This window comes from Pelecanus crispus, chromosome 3 (assembly GCF_030463565.1).
Source record: "Pelecanus crispus isolate bPelCri1 chromosome 3, bPelCri1.pri, whole genome shotgun sequence".
NCBI lineage: Eukaryota > Metazoa > Chordata > Aves > Pelecaniformes > Pelecanidae > Pelecanus > Pelecanus crispus.
This window is the reverse complement of record NC_134645.1, coordinates 72,229,662-72,249,104: the sequence shown is the minus strand read 5'-3', so window position 1 is coordinate 72,249,104 and position 19,443 is coordinate 72,229,662. Positions and strand designations below refer to the sequence as shown.

Sequence of the window (19,443 nt, the reverse complement as noted above, 5' to 3'; positions counted from 1 at the left end):
CCAGGAAAAAGCTGCTGTTTAATAAAAAGAAGTGTAATTTTAAACTTTTTCATATTCTCATGCATTAGCACCTGAGAAAATAATTAATGTATTCAACTGGATGCATGAAAGAAAACAAAGAAGCTTTTGTGTCCTCCTCATTTAGACTTCCACAAGACGTGTAGTTCAGATGTTGTGTAGTGTGCCTCAGAAGAAGTAGGTGCACTTTAGCCTTCTGACTGGGGACCATGTGTGTCTTAAGACTGACCACCTGGTTACCTTGATGTTTATTAATCTCAAAGGACTCTACAGCTCTGGAGGTCTTCAGGGTGTGAAGAAATTCTGGCTATACTCTCTCAAAGACACCTTGCCAGTTAAAAATTTCCCCATTTGGTTAAGGCTGCCTGTGCTTGATACAACCATCCCATACAGTGGTTTTGCTCTGCAGAGTGTAACACCTGAGGAGTATGTAGTTTTAAGTTAAATTGCTTCAACAGAGGATTGACAGCGTAAGAGCTATACTTCAGGTTGGACACTTGTTCTCTTGCCTCAGATCATTACTGTAGAAGAAGCAAAACGACGAAAGAGCGTTTGCAGTTACTATGAAGAAGATGACGACGATATTTTGCCTGTCTTAAAGCATCACAGCGCCCTCTTGGAGAATATGCACATAGAGCAGGTATGGCTAGAAAAACCTTAAGTTGCATTGTTAGCTGTGGTGCTGTCTCTGCCGAGTGTGGGACATTCTGCCTGCTGGAGGCAGTGCCAACGCTTTTTAAGAGTTTGGAAAGTGCTTAATATGTTGGAGTGTCCTTGTGTAAGGTCCTGTTTGCTGCCGCGCTAGCTCACCTGGAAAGCTTACTTCTATGTCTTACAACTCTGGAGTTTGAGTTGTGATATTGAGGACTGGCAACTCTTTTGGTGCTTGGAGAGGGGTTGCCAGTTTTGAAATCCCTTTCACAGGTGATGGGAATGCAGGCAGTTGGGCTCAGAGTACAAGGCCACATGCATGTGGCAGAGATGTTAAGCTGCTGGCATCAGCTGCTCCCCTGACAGCCATTTTTTGGCTCGGAAGCCCCTGCAGAAACCTGTGACCCAACATGTTGAATATGTAACCATTTCTCACTGTTCGTTTCCCAGCTTGCCCGATGCTTGCCCGCACGAGTGCAGGGATATCCGTGGCGGCTTGCATACAGTACACTGGAGCACGGGACTAGCCTGAAGACTCTCTACCGTAAATCAGCATCTCTCGACAGTCCAGTTCTCCTTGTCATCAAGGATATGGACAACCAGGTAAGGAGTGCTTGTTCTGCAGGGGTTGGACTGAAAAGGCAACATTATAAAAAGTGATCAATATGAAGTACTAATCATACTACAAAGTGACATCATACCAAAAGAAGACATTGGTGTTTTCTTTTATATTTTCTGCTGTTTAAACTAAACTTACAGGCAGGAAGACACATCAGCACTAGTAGAAATACCACCCCACCACCCACCCCCAGCTTCATAATTGCAGTGAGTGCTCCTTTTAATAGTGCCCATGGAAGTATCTTCCTTAGGTATCTCAGTTAATGAGCTGTCACAAATAATGCCTCTGTGGGGGTCTAGTACTTCAGTAGCTCCTAGAGTCAGCATTCCTGTTGCCATTTTTGTCATCTGGCTTTTAACTTGCAGGATACAAAAGATTTGCAGGAGTACTTGCTCATCTGATGTACTTCACTAGTTGGTTCTTCTAATATGAAACACCAGCTTAGCTGTTCTTTGGAAAGTATTTTGAAATGTTTGGGCTTTTGTCTCTTGAAAATTTTACACTGTCCTCAAAAGTAGTTTAATGATTTTATTCTGACAGATATTTGGAGCCTATGCTACACATCCCTTCAGGTTTAGTGACCATTACTATGGCACTGGTGAGACATTCCTCTACACATTCAGTCCAAATTTCAAGGTAAGTGGGTGTTCACTTTCTCAAGATTTTTGGGTTCCACTTCTGAAACATGTATGAGATTTTTATGAAGACAGCATATTTGAGTTTAGAAGATGTGCCGGCTGTTGATGAATGAAGTTAATCGCTCATTGCTTCAATGTAATGCTTTAAGCAAAAGGGGCTGTAATTATCTGCAGTGCTGAGAGGACAGTCTGTAAGGGTGAGGAGAGGGTTTTAAGTGGATTGAAGGGGGAAGCAGGGACGAGTAAGAGGAGGACTGTCAAAGACTCACCTTGGAAGGCACTGGTATCAAGAATAGGGTATAATTTCACATGTGCTTAGGATCACAGTGACAACAAACCCAGGAAACTGAAATACCCCTTAATGTTCCTGGCTTACGCATTTTTCAATATCGAACACATTGTTCCTTTTTAACCGAATGCCTGTTGATTTAGAGATGCAAGCAGAATTTTAATAAGGATTAGGGTGCCTTGTTCATAGTTTTAAATATGTATTGTTCCTTTACTTTCTACCTATTACCTCTTCCTCCTCGCCCTTCAAGAAAAAATAAAATAAAATATGACTGCACCAAAAAATACCCACTAAGAGTCAGTCCCCAGTAGTTTTAGAGTACAAGAATCCTCATGGTCCAAATATATTTGGGTTCCCCCCCCCTCCAGGTATTCAAATGGAGTGGAGAGAACACCTACTTCATCAACGGAGACACCAGCTCTCTGGAGCTCGGAGGTGGAGGGTGAGTGAATGTTTGGTTTTCAAATCACGTAGCTAATTTTTTTTTTTTTTTTAAATGAGAATAGGGACAACAGTAGTTGCAAGAAAAACTAATCAGTAAAATGGCTGAACTTACTTTTAGTAAACTGTTTAGGGCAGTTACCTCAGCAATCTGATTTCTGTTATAGTCCCAGAGCAGTTTCCATTGCTTAGAGTGACTGATGTTGGCAATTTTTTTTTTGTTTTTTTTTGTAATGGGAAAAAACCCCACATGTTTTGGGTAGATATGTGTCTCATTACTGAAGAGGTTTGCCCCTGGAAGATAATCTCTAATGGCAGTTTTTGCCATCAGCTTCTAAGGTTTCTCACATGATCCTTATTAAATTCACAGAATCATAGAATGCTTTGGGTTGGAAGGGACCTTTAGAGGTCACCTAGCCCACCCCCCCTGCAGTGAGCAGGGACAGCTTTAACTGGATCAGGTTGCTCAGCCCCGTCCAACCTGACTTTGAAGGTTTCCAGGGATGGGGCCTCCACTACCTCTCTGGGCAACCTGTTCCAGTGCTTGACCACCCTCATTGTAAAATAATTCTTTCTTATGTCTAGTCTAAATCTATTCTTCTTTAGTTTAAATCCATTATTCCTTGTTCTGTCACAACAGGCCTTGCTAAAAATATTCTCCCCATCCTTCCTAGAGGCCCCCTTTAAGTACTGGAAGGCCGCAATAAGGTCTCCTTGCAGCCTTCTCTTCTCCAGGCTGAACAACCCCAACTCTCTCAGCCTGGCCTCATAGGAGAGGTGATCCAGCCCTCAGATCATTTTTGTGGCTCTCTTCTGGACCCGCTCCAGCAGGTCCATGTCCTTCTTGTGCTGAGGGCCCCAGAGCTGGACGCAGTACTCTAGGTGGGGTCTCACCAGAGCAGAGTAGAGGGGCAGAATCACCTCCCTCGACCTGCTGGCCACGCTTCTTTTGATGCAGCCCAGGATACAGTTGGCTTTCTGGGCTGCAAGCGCACATTGCTGGCTCATGTCCAGCTTTTCACCCACCAGTACCCCCAAGTCCTTCTCCACAGGGCTTCTCTCAATCTCTTCATCCCCCAGCCTGTATTGATATCAGGGGTTGCCCTGTCCCAGGTGCAGGACCTTGCACTTGGCCTTGTTGAACCTCATGAGGTTCACACAGGCCCACCTCTCCAGCTTGTCCAGGTCCCTTTGGATGACATCTTGTCCTCCTGGCATGTCAACAGCACCACTCAGCTTGGTGTCATCTGCCAACTTGCTGAGGGTGCACTCAATCCCACTATGTCATTGATGAAGATACTAAATAGCACTGGTCCCAGTACGGACCCCTGAGGTCACCGGTCTCCATGTGGACATTGAGCCATTGACCACGACCCTCTGGATGCGATCATCCAGCCAATTCCTTAGCCACTGAACAGTCCACCCATCAAACCTGTATCTCTCCAATTTAGAGAGAAGGATGTTGTGGGGGACTGTGTCACATGCTTTACAGAAGTCCAAGTAGATGACATCCATTGCTTTTCCCTTGTCCACTGATGCATTGTCATTATTCTGTTGCTACACAGAGGAAGGATACAGACAGTGCTTAATTGGGTCCTAAATTTCAAAGGTTGGTGGGTGTGAAATCAAGGGCTAAGGTTTTATGACTAACTAAAGCTGACTGCAGGCTGCACCACAGGACATCTGGGCATTATTTGCATTGGGAGTGTATAAACACCCCTCCTCCTAAACCAGAAGGGGCCATGTTCACACCAAACAGCCAGGGAAGGGACCGCGACGTCTGCGCCCTGGTGTCAGTCACAGCCACAGCCAGTGGCGCGAACAGCTGAATGGTGCGGGGGGCTGCGGGCACACGCTCGGTACTGCACTCTGCCCCGCTCGCTGGTGCAAACAAAAGCAAGGGGACTGCTCCGTGAGCTTCTTGGCAAGTGCTTTGCCAGGATTGAGCTCTTCACATTCGGTCTAACAGATCCTTAGAATTACCTAGATTCCTCCGTATTGCTCCTCTGGTTGTTTCTACAGCTTCCAGTATTTTTGTTGTTATGTAACCTGAAATTTGTCGTGTATTTCCTTTTTAGTGGCCGGTTTGGTTTATGGTTAGATGCAGATTTGTATCACGGGCGAAGCAACTCCTGCAGCACCTTCAATAATGACATCTTGTCTAAAAAAGAAGATTTCATAATACAAGATGTAGAAGTATGGACATTTGAATGAAATACTGACTGCCTTAAGGACTGGATCCATTAGGCACTTAAACGCTAACTAGAAGGTGCAGGCTGCCTCACAATGTTACATGCTTTTTCCTCAAGTTTGTACCAGAGCATGACTAAGCAAAAAAACCCAACCAACCAACCCAAGAAAAAACAGAGCTGGTTTTGAGAGGCAGTAAGAGACAGAACGCTAAGAGATCAGTCTGAAGTGTTTTTTACTTCCTCCTCCAACACTTCTCCATTGAAGATATGATGCTTATGAAAACATTCATGGTGTGTAAGTTGAAAACTTTTTCTGTAACTGTGAAAAAGATCCTGTGGGAAAACTGTAACTATCTAGTACATTCCATGTGTATTTATGTTCAACATACAAATGCTAACCAAAAATAAAAGGTTGCTTTACCAAAATCTACAGCATACTGTTTGCCATGGAAAAGAATCAGAAATAGGTGTACACAGCACTTAAGGAAACATGTTTTTAAAATCTTTTTATTTATTGTTACTGTATAGCAGATTTTTTTTTTTGTAAATGTATTAGCTATGAGTTTTTTCTTTTAATGTTTCAAATCTCATTTGATAAATAATTACTTTTCAGGTAGGTTTCTTATGCATTGGCATTTATTCTGAGTCAATTTATTTGATTTCTGGAGTTAATTTTTATATTTTTATTTTGTAAGTGAGATTTGGTTTTCATCTAACCCTAATTAGGGGGTTTGTTTTCTGGCAGAAACACTTGAGTGCATAATTCTGTTTTGTTGGTTTGTTTTTTTTTTTTTTTCCTGAGATGAGTGAGAAGGTGGGTGGTACTTCTTATTAACTCTGCTGCCACATTCCTGTTAATAGATTATTATTTTGGCAGTGTATGGAGACACTGGGCAAACTGCCACCTGGTATAGACTGTATCAGCTCTGTTGCAGTCAACAGAATTGGGACAGTGTGCTCTGAGCATCTGCCCTAGTATTATTTGACTGTTTACGAAGGGCATTTCTAAGAGAGGATTGTTTTTCTGTGTCACCACCAAGTGATTCAAAATAAGCCACCTACTGTGCTTTTATGAGCACTTCTCTACAAATTGAAGAATAACTGCTTCGTTACAGAGAAAATACAATTGAGATTTAGAGAAGAATGCTATTTCCCTAACAGGCCAGGTCATGTTAGTGTGATACTTGTTTTCTTAGTAATTATATGTATGATTTCCTTCCCGAAAAGGACTTGAAGCAACAGGCTGGCTTAGGATTTGACAGGCAACTAAATATTCCTCTTTGTTTTTCATTAAATAATCAGATACTTTCCCCCCTCCCCCCTCAACACTGAAAAGAAGAGACTGCATGTTACAAAATGAAAATTTTGGTAAATAGAGAGAGTGTGACAAGAGGACTGGCAGTCTTCACTGTTTGCTAAAGAATTCTGCTTTCCCATTATGCTGTGGTATTGTTCACACAGTCCAGACCCAACCAGCATTAGGATGCTGTCCTGCCCTAAGACTTGAATGTGTCATGGTCCTGAAAAAAAGAGTGGTTTAGAAACAGTAGTGTGCTTCCACACATTAAACAGTGCAGTCTAATTTTGGAATATTATTAACTGAGTAATGCAACTCAATTTAGTTACTGTTCTTCCCTTTTTGAATAGATTAAAAAGAAAAAAAAAAGGCGGCCAAGTGGTTTTCTTTCAAAAGCATTACTAAATCTTAATCCTGCAAAGGAATTTCACAGTCTAAAAGCCAATGCTATACAGTAAGCCTGTAACACGCTGCACGTGAGCTTTTCACAGTTCCCAGTTCCCTTCTTTGTGGTCTGCTACAGCCATAAATAAAGTTCTTATTGGTAATGCTGTAAAGTATTTTGGAAGCTGCTAACAGCGTAATGCTTTGAAAATACCAGGAATATATAATACAGTTTGCTCTTTTAAATGGTGGCAGACCACTTAATAGTTTAAAAAAAAAGAAAAACCAAAACCAAACCAACCAAGTTCAACATTTTACGTACATTTCACTATTGCTACCTACAACTTACTCCATTATATTATCCTTGTCAGAGCATATCTAAACGCTGTGGTCTATATTCAAAACAGTGTTGTTCAATCAAAATTCTGTGACCCTTGAAACTATGAATATTGAATATATGTAATGCAGTGCTATCACAATATTTTCAATAAAGGAATTTATGCATTCAGAAACTTTTTACAGATGTTTTCTCTTTTATTCACAAATTTTAGTATATTTTAAAGATGAAAGGATGCAGCTTAAGTTACAGGTTATGCTGACTAATACCTACGCCTCTCCTCAAAAAGAGAATTCCAGCAATATCACATTTTAGAAACATGGCTAAGGAGATGGGAGCTTTTGAGGTTTTGTGGGGTTTTTTTTTTTTTTTTTTTTGGTTTGGCATGTCCTAAAACAGAGCTGTGTTTCAAGTTCACTCAAAGACGACTGTGAAAAAGGGCTAAGAAATACCAGTAGACAGTTAAGTGGTTGACCTAGTAGTTCTTGTTGCTTCTCTCAGCTGAATGACATGTATTCCCTCATCTTTTTAACCAACCTTTTCCGAGAAGTCAGAAGTCCATATCATTTTTGTATGCACCCTTTTTATGTTGCTAAAGTGTTCATGTGTGTTTTGTTTTCTGTCCAGGCAAGACAAAGGCATACAATGTCTTAAAGGTACTTGGTTCTTGACTTTTATTGGTTTTGTGTATATAGAGGTAGCATTAAGAAAAAACAGGCTATGATTATACATGAAATAGAACTACTATGCTGTCTGTGAACCTTGCTTTGAGTGTGTGGTGGTTTGACCCTGGCTGGATGCCAAGTGCCCGCCAAAGCTGCTCTACCACTCCCCTTCTCAACTGGACAGGGGAGAGAAAATACAATGAAAAAGCTCCTGGGTCGAGATAAGGACAGGGAGATCACTCAGCAACTACTGTCACGGGCAAAACAGACTTGACTTGGAGAAAAATCAGTTTAATTTATTGCCAATCAAAACTGCATAGGGTAGTGAGAAATAAAACCAAATCTTAAAACACCTTCCCCCGACCCCTCCCTTCTGCCCGATTTTTCTCTACCTCCTACCCCCAAGCAGTGCAGGGGGATGGGGAATGGGGGTTGAGGTCGGTTCATCAGGCGCGGTCTCTGCTGCTCCTTCCTTTTCAGGGGAGGACTCCTCACACTCCTCCCCTGCACCAGCGTGGGGTCCCTCCCACAGGAGACAGTCCTCCACGAACTGCTCCAGCGTGGGTCCTTCCCACAGGCTACAGTTCTTCACAAACTGGTCCAGCATGGGTCCCTCCCACGGGGTGCAGTCCTTCAGGAGCAGACTGCTCCAGTGTGGGTCCCCCACGGGGTCACAAGTCCTGCCAGGAGCCTGCTCCAGCGTGGGCTTCCCATGGGATCACAGCCTCCTTTGGGCACATCCGCCTGCTCCAGTGTGGGGTCCTCCCCGGGCTGCGGGTGGATATCTGCTCCACCGTGGACCTCCATGGGCTGCAGGGGCACAGCCTGCCTCACCATGGGCTTCACCAGGGGCTGCAGGGGAATCTCTGCTCTGGCACCTGGAGCACCTCCTCCCCTCCTTCTTCACTGACCTTGGTGTCTGCGGGGCTGTTCCTCTCACATATTCTCACTCCTCTCTCTGGCTGCAGTTGTGCAGGGTTCTTCCCCGCCTTCTTAAATATCACAGAGGCACTACCACTGTCACTGATGGGTTTGGCCTTGGCCAGCAGCGGTTCCGTCTTGGAGCCTGCTGGCACTGGCTCTATTGGATATAGGGGAAGCTTCTAGCAGCTTCTCACAGAAGCCACCCCTGTGGGGGGCCCCCGCCTCCCCCCCCAAAAAACCCTTGCCACGCAAACCCAATACAGGGTGAAATGGCAGTAAGAATTTTCTTAAAGTAAGAGGAAAATTACGGTCACTAGTAATTTTTGTCTCAGAGGGGGAACAAAAGCTTGTTCATGCAACATGAAGTGTATGTACTTCAGTGATACTCGGATAAAGATTTTTGATTCAGGACAGTGTTGAAATGCTCATTCACAGTGAGGCTTGTAAGTACCCAGTTAAGTGCGGATGTTCAATTTGGTGCTGGTTTTAGTGTAGTTTTTGCACCAGGTGTTTTGTATGAAGTTGGCTTTAGAGCAAAGTAAAAGCCAGTTAGTTTCAGAATAATCCTCGCGTGTAAACTTTCGAGGCTTCACTTGCCTGTTTGTAGCAGAGGAAAGGAGCAGGTTAGCTCATTGTAAAGGGATTGCCTCGTGCTCCGCAGGTCAGCAATTGCTGGCAAATGCACTTCTTCAGGTACAACAACAAACTGTGTCCTATTTGCACAAGCACAGCTTGCATGCTCTGAAAGAAATGCAGTTTTGAAAAATCTCATTGTAAATTTTGCAACTCGTTGCCTCTTCAAGCACTACAGCCTGCCAATTGTGGGACAGGTACTTTGTGCCATTTGAGCTGCACGAGGAACATAAACATTGAAATCCTGTGGTCAGGCATTCTGCAGCTCTGCAAAGACTAATGAAGAGTGCAGGCGATTTAAAATACAAATTACCAAGAAAACATTTTTAGAAATTGAAGCTACTGCTTAGAAACACTCTCCGTTAGCTTTGGAAGCATTTGGTAGGATAAGGGTGGTCCAGCACTGGAACAGGTTGCCCAGAGAGGTAGTGGAGGCCCCATCCCTGAAAACGTTCAAGGCCAGGTTGGACGGGGCTCTGAGCACCCTGATCTGGTTAAAGCTGTCCCTGCTCACTGCAGCGGGGTTGGGCTAGGTGACCTCTGAAGGTCCCTTCCAACCCAGAGCATTCCATGAATCTATGATTCTAATGAGCTCAGCAAGCATGCACTTAATTTTATTCCCAGTCTGTCCCTTTTCTTTTTAGTGAACACTTAGGGCGAGGTGACTTCGTTCATTGCTGCTGGGGCGCGGGGCCAGAGGCCCCCGCAGCGCAGCGCGGGGATTCGCTACCTCACCGCCTGAGAAGAACCGGTCCGCCTCGGGGGGGGAGCCCTAAGACCCCGCCCGCTCCAGCTGCGTCACGCTTCGTTACAGGAGAGGTTTCTTACGTCAGGGTTCGCTTTGCCCGCGCGCCGTGGGCGGGGCTACAGCCGGCAACCCCCGACGGCGCGGGGGGGGGAGGCGGGGGGGGGGGGTCCTGCCGCGGCCCTCGCGCGCCCCCTGGCGGCGCGGAGGGGACGGGCGGGGGGCGGGGCGCTGGCGCCCGGCGCCCCGCCATTGGTGCTGCGCGGAGAGCGCGCGAGGGCACCGCCCCCGCGCCGTCGGGGGGCGCGGGGGGCGCGCGCGGGCCGGGCGGTGAGGGCGCGGGGCGGGGCCATGGCGGGGGAGCAGGCTGGGGCCGGCGCCGCGGCCGCAGCCGCGGCCGCTGAGGGGAGAGAAGCCGAGAGCGGCGGCGGCGGCGGCTACGACGGCAAGTGCGTGTTCTGCAGGATCGGCCGCCGGGAGGAGCCGGGCACGGCGCTGCTGCCCTGCCAGGTGCGTGAGGGGCGCCCGGGCGGCGGCCTCCGCCGCTGCCCCGCCGCCGAGCTCCCGCGGCCGCTTCCGCCCTTCCGCCCTTGCCCTCCCTCCCGGAGGCGCGGGCCGGGCCGGCTCCCCGCTGCAGCCGAGGGGCTGTTGCTGGCCTGGGCGGGGCGGTGCTGCTGTTCGTTACCGGTTTGTAACGAAGAGCCGGATTCTGGCCGTCGCCGCGCTGGTGCGAGGGCTCCTGTGGGGATCCCGGTGCCCGAGCGGCCCGGCGGCGGGGCCTGCAGGGCGGGCGGGGCTCCGGGAGAGCGGGGACATGAGCCAGCAGTGTGCCCAGGTGGCCAAGGCGGCCAACAGCATCCTGGCTTGTGTCAGGAATAGTGTGGCCAGCAGGAGCAGGGAGGTGATTGTGCCCCTGTACTCGGCGCTGGTGAGGCCACACCTCAAATACTGTGTCCAGTTTTGGGCCCCTCAATACAAGAAAGACATTGAGGTGCTGGAGCGTGTTGAGAGAAGGGCAACAAGGCTGGTGAAGGGTCTGGAGCACAGGCCTTATGAGGAGCGGCTGAGGGAACTGGGGTTGTTTAGCCTGGAGAAGAGGAGGCTGAGGGGAGACCTTATCGCTCTCTACAACTACCTGAAAGGAGGTTGTAGTGAGGTGGGTGTTGGTCTCTTCTCCCAAGTAGTTAGCGATGGGACGAGAGGAAATGGTCTCAAGCTGCACCAGGGGAGGTATAGGTTGGATATTAGGAAAAATTTCTTCATGGAGAGGGTTGTCAAGCATTGCAACAGGCTGCCCAGAGAGGTGGTGGAGTCCCCATCCCTGGAAGTGTTCAAAAAACGGGTAGATGTGGCACTTTGGGACGTGGTTTAGTCTAGTCTACCCTTGATTGGTTTAGTGTGGACTTGGTAGTGTAGGTTAATGGTTGGACTGGATGATCTTAAAGGTCTTTTCCAACCTAAACGATTCTATGATTCTACAAAGGGGCCGGGGGTGGGTGATTTGAGAATGAAAGCTCAAAACCTAAAGTGTGTCTGCCAGCCGCCTGGTGCCAGCCCTCCCCCCGGTAAGGTGGTGCCTGGGCTGCCGGCTCTCGGGGGCCGTCACTTCCAAAGACTCGGTGGGTTTGGGGTCGTCTTAAGGGTTGCTTACTCTTCTGTGGAGATGGGAGTGAAACATTGATCAGAAAGGAAATGCCTCGCTATCCTTAAATGCTGGCACAACAGCTAGGAACCTTAAAGCCAACACCGAGGAATCCTGGCTGCAGAAGGACAGCTGAGGACGCAAATCGTGCTTACAAGGCTTTCTTCAGGCAGGCTCCAAAAATCTTAAGATTTTTGCTAGTTGCTTCAGATACGACATTAAGTTATTGCACTGATACGGGGAAGATGGACTTTGTTACCTATGGGGAAGATGGACTTTGTTACCTACTCTTTGCCAGATTCCTCGTCCTAATCAATTTAATATGTTTGCATCCTTTCTCAGTATGAAGACCTTGTTTGCTTTAGAGATATCAGACCTGGTGCCCCCCACCACTATCTGGTGGTGCCGGTGGAGCACATGGGAAACTGCAAAACGCTGAAGACAGAACACATACCTATAGGTAAGGCTGTAAGTGTGTGTTTAACTTGAAGGAAAATAAGTTTGCATAGTCTTAAATAGTGTGTTGTCAAGTAAATTATGCCTCTGAGCACCATTTGGTTGTGAACATAAACAGTGAAATAGGTGGTATGAGCGTAGGTAGGAACGTAACCCTTCCTGGGGACTTCCATGTGCTACTCTAGAATAGCACACTCTTTTGTGCAAGAGAAAACCATTTCTAGAGAAAACCATTGCACTAGTGCACAAAATCTCTTTTGTTTGCATAGAGTATAGGTGCCTCTGCACTTTGTTGGAAGTGCAAATTTATTTTTAAAAATATTTATGTCCTGCTTCATTGTGTTTTCTTAGACATATATGCAATTTCAAATTACATGAAAAATTATAGAAGAATTTTATAACATATTTTATAATAGTGCTACGTTATTTTTCAGGAAACAGTAGTAAGAGAAGAAAGAGAGAAATGGTATTCCAATAAACTTCAATAATTTTTGAAAAGATAAAATTCTAATATATTGAAGCTGTGATGTATTGTTGGTAGGGTTTTTTTTTCCTTAAGAAAACAGTGTTGTGGAATTAGTTGTTTCACAAGAAATGCATAGCTAAGTGTGTTATGGAAGAAACTACAGACATACATGCATGAAGAGATTTCACCTCGTGGAAAATTATAGGTGATGCAAGAAGAGAGTTACAGTTGCATGTTGCAAACCTTGTAACACTGGATTTCTCTTCTAAGCATAGGGTAGTTTTCTCCGGAAACAACTTCTATATGTGTTTGGCTTCAAGGCAATTCCTTAGGCGTTTGCCTTGAGTTTTTGTATTCAGGTTGCTTCTCAGTGATACAGTAATGAAACTTTGTCTTAGTAATAAGTAGGACTAAGAATTTTATTTTATTAAATTTTAAATTTGTGTACCGTCTCTGAAACTTGTTAACTTATGCCAGGCTGCACAGGACCTAGAGATCAAAGTCCTGTAGCTGTGTAGAGATTTAACACTGGAATTACTGTAAACGTCATCATTCTGACCAATGGGTATTTGTTGTGTTTTTTGATAAGGGTGTGGTGATACCATGGCTTTGGCCAAAGTTGTTAGAATAATACCACACTTAAAACACCATTAGTGTAGAAATCAGTAACAGTGGTGATTTTCATGTTGGTCATTGCACAACGCTGTCTTGACAATCTTTGTTTGATTATGAGTAGTTACAGTATTTATGTTTTGAAAAACCCATTTTTATGATCTCAGTCTAACCAGTTTGTTGAAGTTAATATTCAAAGATTTTGTTTCTGAAGAATACATTTTTTTAAATTACTTGATGATGTGATATGTAAAATATTACTTAAACATTAAATGGAATTTATTTGCATTTAATAGTGAAGAGAATGATGGAAGTTGGAAAAGCTGTCCTCCAGAGAAATAACTTTAGTGACTTGAATGATATAAGGTATGTAATGGAAATGTCCTGTGTTTACTGAGTATGTTTTTTACTTTTCAGAATGCTATTTTAGAGATGGTGGCAACAACTGCAGTATGATTTATTGAAGAAATCAGGTCTGCATTCACTTATCGCCTGACTTCTCAAGTAGAATGTGCTGGCACTGAATATAAACTCTTTTTTTTCTGGTGAACTTCCAGCGCAGATTGCATTCCAACTCTGAGATTCATTCTTAACCACATCTTGGGATAGGGAGGGCACTTCAAACAACTTATCTAAAAGGCTGCTCTTTAATTATGTGCTGAAAATATGCTCTAAATCCTAGATTCCAGAAGAGAGGTAAACTTTGTCCTATTCACGCAGGGCACTGCATTGTGTTTCAGTCATACCTGCATTCATTTGATTTCAGGGCTGTACCCTTTAGTTTAAGCCAGTGCCTTTGGTATCTGAAGTAAATTGTAACTTAATATAGTGTGTAGGGAACTGGGCCTTCATGATTAAAACAGGTAGAAATGACATTCATCTAGTGACAGTTGGCTTTCCAGGTGAAAACTAGATATGATGCATTTAAAATACATTTTGTTAACCAGGAGGGTTTAAGAAATAAAATGTATCTTAAATACAGAGATGTGAAGGAGGAGATTAATGGGCATTTGAAAAGGTTTCCTGAGAGTGTAATGAAAGGAAAGGGCATATTTTTGTTCCTGCCTTTATGTGCAAGGAAAATGTGATGAGCCGAGTTCTTAATTCAGTTGATCATGTTAAATAACTTGCAATGTTCCGCTCTTCCTGAATTAACATCACCAGTATTTTTTACTTGTTTTCCTTTTCTGAAGAATGGGTTTTCACTGGCCTCCGTTCTGCTCAATATCCCACTTGCATCTTCACGTCCTGGCCCCAGCCAGTCAGCTAGGATTCTTATCCAGACTTGTTTACAGAATCAATTCCTACTGGTTTATCACGGTAAGTGTAATGCAGATGAGCTTTTCAGTAGGTTTTCAATTGCAAGCTGAAAATGTGACATCTTTCTAACATTTTAACTATGTCCAAAAAGTCTTTGAGCTTTTTTTTTCCATTAATTATTAATTATTTATATTTTGCATTAAATATTTGAGAAAATATAATGGTAAAATGTGACTTTAATGTTTATGCTTATTAAGGGAAATGGAGTGACAATAACATTCACAGTAGTTCTGGACCTAATGTGTAGCTTAGGTTAATGTGATGTGCTTCTGAGGACACTTTATATGAGTATTTGTTCTTTAATGTGAAAGGATATATTCAAATGTAATGGGCTATGTATTGCACATACCCTGGTTCATCCAATTTAGGTGAAAAATGTAGCCATCCAATGATTGCTTGCATCATTTCACGTGGTTTTTCTCATCTTGTCATCTTTAGACTGAAACAAGTGTCTGCTTTACAAAAACATAGTTTGTACTGATTTATGTCGGTAGAGGTGAGCAGTGAGACTGAACTGGTACTGACTAAATCACTGTTTGAAAATCTCTCTCGAGGACTAAAGCTCAGTCTCACTGCTTTGATGCAGCAAAGAACCTATCCTTGCAAAGTAGCTACAGCACCCTGGTGTCATTGCACAGCCCCAAAACAAAGATGCTGAAAAAAGTCTGTCTCATCTAAAGAATATAGACAGCCACTTACTTAAAGAGAAAAAACTTGGCTTCTTCTCAGTGGTACCTTGCTGGAGAGGTACTGTCACCTAGCTTGAAGAAAACAGATGTGTCTCTGCTGTATTGTAGAGTGTGACACAGATATTTGGCCCTCAAAATAAGTATAGCTGTGTAGTTTTACCGCTTACTATCTTGGATTAGCTCAGGGAGATCTGTACCAAGTTTGGTTATCCAATATGGATGCACTTCAAAAGACATTTTGTCCTGTTGTCAAGTTGAAAAGTGTTCTTGAGTTGGTTTGGGCATTTTTTTTTAATTATAATGGCTCGAATGTGATATTGTTTAAGAATGCAAAACAAGACTCAGATAACTTCATTTTCAGTTGCTCCATGCTTTATCTAGCTTCATTTGCAAATAAACTGCAAGAGCTACTTAACTTCTGTTAAGTTGTTCCTACCCTAAGTAGCTGATTGCATTTTTACTGCGTGTGTTTAAAACATCACAAACTTGAGCTTTTCACCTTTTAACACGGTTGGAGATCTTAATAAAACCTCAAGCACTAGTTCAAAATAAAAGACTAATTCAGTGGGACTGGCCAAAAAAGGCTGACAGTAACCTGATTTGTTTCAGTAGTGCCCGTGTTAGTCTCCATGTGCCCAATTTGGCCTGCTAGAACAACGTTGGCAGACTTCCTTCTGCCCTGAGCCTTTCTGAGGGCTCTGTGGGCTGGTGCTGTTACATATACAAAACATAGCTGTCCCAGTTATGCATTAGATGTACAAATAGCCATATGATGAGAAAAGTTATGTGTGAGCATAGTGGCATAACCAAACAATGGATGTGTATGTGGCTGGTGTGCAGCTGGTGGGGTGACGAGAGGCCACAACATGCCATTCTGGAGCGTCTCCCAAAGAATTCCAGGTCTCACAGCTTGGTTGTTCTAAGCACTGCTGTCTCCTGAGGTCTTCAAAACCACACTGCTTTATCTGCTACTTACTTGCTCAAACATCCTCTGACTTTCAGTTTCTGTTTCGTTTTCTGATGACCTAATGGGAGTCTGATGGAAACTGTGAAAAAGAGTCTGCAGTTTAAAGCAGTCATTGTAGTCTGCTTCTGTTGTATGTTTTGTCTGTAAAAATGAGAAGTAAATGCTCTGTCAGTGTCACTATTTTTAAAATGGAATTTTCAGTAAACTGAAGGTCCATGGTGTAGTTAATGCACTGCTTTCTCTCTTTCATAGGCTGAACAGCTGATTGAGCGACTGCAAACTGAAAATGCTGCCAGTTGAAAGCACTCTTAGCCTTGTGTTGCTAGCCAGTTTGTTCTTTGTCTTTGAACTCTGATTTAAGGTTGCACAGTTTGATGTTGCCGAAAATATACCAGGATAAAAAAAGCTTTAGTTCCTTATGAGGAAATACACACAGAATTTGTAGCTGACAACCTAATTGTCCTGTTTGGATACTTGAGTCTGTATACTTCTCTGACAATAAGGCAGTGTATTTTAATTATAATTTTATATTTGTGTATATATACATACATAATACATACACACACATATGCACACATGCAGAGAACTTTTCCTAGTAAAAGGCAGGGTATAGCAGCAGAATGTATTGCAACTAAGGCAACGAGTTACTACTAACAGCATGTATATGGTACCAAAGGGAATATTTGTTGCAGAATCAAGCTTTTATTTTAAAGATGCATTGTTCTGGGATTGCAAGTAACATTTAAAACATTTAAGTTTCCATCTGTATTTGTATGATATGTTACTTATGCCTAGTTATTAGTAGATACATTGCTGAAAGTACACTACTAACTTTCTGGTGCTAAACCACTTTAATATATTACCTGTCTTACTTGCATGTCAGTGACATAGTAAATGTTAATATAACAGGTGCCCGCGATGTGATAATGGTATATAGCATAGAATATAGTTTAAATGTTTATGTGAGTAGTTGTACATTGGACTTAAAGATTGTTTCCCTCTTATGCGCACAATATTTTAAATTAATTATTGTATGTTTACAAAAAATGGGAGGCGTTCAGAGGAATTGATTTAATATACTGCTCTTCTGCATAATGACAGAAAAAAAATCCAAATTTTTAGATGGTTCTGATATTGTTCTCACTGGAATTCCCTTGGAGATGACTAATGTGGCTAAATTTGATTTCTAAATGAAATCATAAGGGAAATAGGTCTTTAGTGCAGTATGTGGCAGGCTTGTGTAATAGCAGTCTGATTTGAATTTGGGATAGCAGGGACTCAGCCCAAAACTGGAACATGTTGGGTTGTTTAAGGAACCTGCTGAACATTCGCCTTTGCTGTATGACCCTAATCAGTAATGCTAGTGCTCTGTTTTTCAATATCATATTAAGGCAGACTGTTTGGAAAGTTAAAACTCCAGAAAACACGGAGTGGATTTTCTGCATTCACAGAGCATATCTCTTGGTGGCTAACTAATCAAGTGTCCTTGGCTGATGCGTTTAGATGCAGCTGAGGTGGTGATGGTCTGTTGCACCTGCAAGCTTCCCTGAACCTAATCTTCTCAGTGTTTTCCACTGATCCAGCACCTGTTGCCTTAGTGGTACAATGTGTTGTAATATTCTTACAGTAAACTGTACGTAATGCTTCAGAAAGTTTACACCCTTCTGAAGAACAACATTGTCTACTCGGAAGAGTTTACACCTCTCTTTTCTCTAAGACCTTGTTCCTGATGTCTCCTTATTCTTATTAGTGGGCGCTCACATGCCATTTGCAGCCCTTTAGGGTTTTGATTTGTAACAATAGGTAGGAAGAGTGTGAATTAAAGCCACTGGACTTTGACTACTTCTGTGCAATAGATTAGGAGGTTTGAGCTGGCTCCTAGCTTTGCGAAATACCTGGAAGTGAAGATCTTTCAAGAGTTAATACTGTGTGTGTGTTCTGATTTGTAATTAATTTATGTAACTGTACTTGACTGTGACATGTAATATTTAAAGTACCAACATGAACTGTTGTCAAAAAGGATTAATAAACAAACAGAATAAAGGGTAATCTTGGAATGATCTTCCAGCGCAATGGAATAATTGACTTGGGGGGGGGGTTGACGCTAGATCCCTTTGCTCGTTCACCCCTGACCCCAGCAGGATCGGGGAGAGAACATGAAGAGGAAAAGTGAGAAAACTCATGGGTCAAGATAAAGACAGTTTAATAAATGAAGGAAAAAGGAAGAAAAAACTGAATGCATGCGATGCAAAGGTAGTCACTCATGACCTCCCACAAGCAGGCCAGTAGCAATGGCTGCCCCCACTCCATCCCCAAAAACCCTTCTCCTCAGCTTTTATTGCTGAGCATGACATCATATGGCATGGAATATCCCTGCGGGTCAATTTGTGCCAGCCGTGCAGGTTGTGCCCCCACCCAGCTTTTTGCCCACCAGAGGGGCAGAGCAGGAAAAAGAGGCGGCCTTGATGCTGTGCAAGCACTGCGTGGCAATCGCTGGAACGCTGGTGTGTTATCAGCGCTGTTTCAGCCACAAACTCAAAACATGGCACCTTATGGGCTGCTCTAAAGAAAATTATCTCCATCCCAGCCAGACCCAGTACATTGTCAAATGTACACAGAAGCACAAAGGTCACCTTTTCTATCTTACATTTGAGAAGGGTCCCACTAATGACAGTGAGACTGGAAAGGGAAAAATCAGGATATAATCTAGCTTCCAAACTTTTGCTGATGAGCAAGATGGGGAATTCAACTTGTCTCAGACACTAACAGACAGGCCTCAAAATAGTGCAAACAAAGTGTTAAATGCCACGTTAATTACTGAGATGAATGCTCAGTACCTCATTAGTGTGTTTCAGCATAGAACTGTGTTCCATTTTCCTTCTGCATTGACAAGCATTCTTGGACTCGGCAGATAATTTTCTTAATTGGGCTAAGAAATATTTTCTGAGAAGCCTATCCTAATGCTTTGAATATGTTTCAGAATTACTGGCTAGCTCCTGGAAGAGGCAGTGGGCAGACCGCATTAACTATGTCACCCTCTTCTACAGCAGCATTATAACATCATTTGAAAACTTCCAAAATCTTCTGTGGAGCTTTCCACTGAGCAAAGATCAATAAAACACTCTCGGAGAGTGAACTCAGCAGCTCTTACTCTCCAAAAGCCTGGTTCTCCAGGCAAAGGAAAGTTGCTTAGCCACTGCCCCTGGCTCAGTTGTTCTTTAATCCAGTATTAGCAGTCCTGAGAAAAGCTGCTTTTTTTGACTGCATATTTAGGAATCACAAAGCTTTAATTGTACTATTTTGCTCAATTGTTTTATATAAACTCCTAACCTAATGCAAACCCAGAGAATAATGCTTTTATGCTGAAGTACTAACGGCCCCCTCTGGAAGGATGAAACAGATACACATACAATGCTGTTAATTGTAGAATAAAGAAAAAAGTTTCTGTTTTGACTAAG

The 19,443-nt window shown here is 43.5% G+C and overlaps 2 protein-coding genes across 9 annotated transcripts in view; both read left to right on the top strand.

The window, feature by feature from the left end:
• NCOA7 (nuclear receptor coactivator 7) overlaps nucleotides 1–7,035 on the top strand; it is a 101,669-nt gene extending 94,634 nt beyond the window's left edge. For all 8 annotated transcript variants that reach the window (XM_075706912.1, XM_075706914.1, XM_075706908.1 and 5 more), the window contains 5 exons: nucleotides 533–658; nucleotides 1,120–1,272; nucleotides 1,829–1,924; nucleotides 2,584–2,657; nucleotides 4,735–7,035. In XM_075706912.1, coding sequence (XP_075563027.1) covers nucleotides 533–658; nucleotides 1,120–1,272; nucleotides 1,829–1,924; nucleotides 2,584–2,657; nucleotides 4,735–4,870 — 585 coding nt within the window. In that variant the 3' untranslated portion in view covers nucleotides 4,871–7,035. The remainder of the gene's footprint in view (nucleotides 1–532; nucleotides 659–1,119; nucleotides 1,273–1,828; nucleotides 1,925–2,583; nucleotides 2,658–4,734) is intronic.
• Nucleotides 7,036–10,184: 3,149 nt separating this feature from the next.
• On the top strand, nucleotides 10,185–18,022 carry HINT3 (histidine triad nucleotide binding protein 3). Its single transcript, XM_075707566.1, has 5 exons — nucleotides 10,185–10,343; nucleotides 11,818–11,935; nucleotides 13,306–13,375; nucleotides 14,203–14,329; nucleotides 16,238–18,022. Exons 1-5 carry the CDS (start codon nucleotides 10,185–10,187, stop codon nucleotides 16,283–16,285), a joined length of 522 nt encoding a protein of 173 aa, XP_075563681.1. The 3' UTR covers nucleotides 16,286–18,022.
• Nucleotides 18,023–19,443: the final 1,421 nt, after the last annotated feature.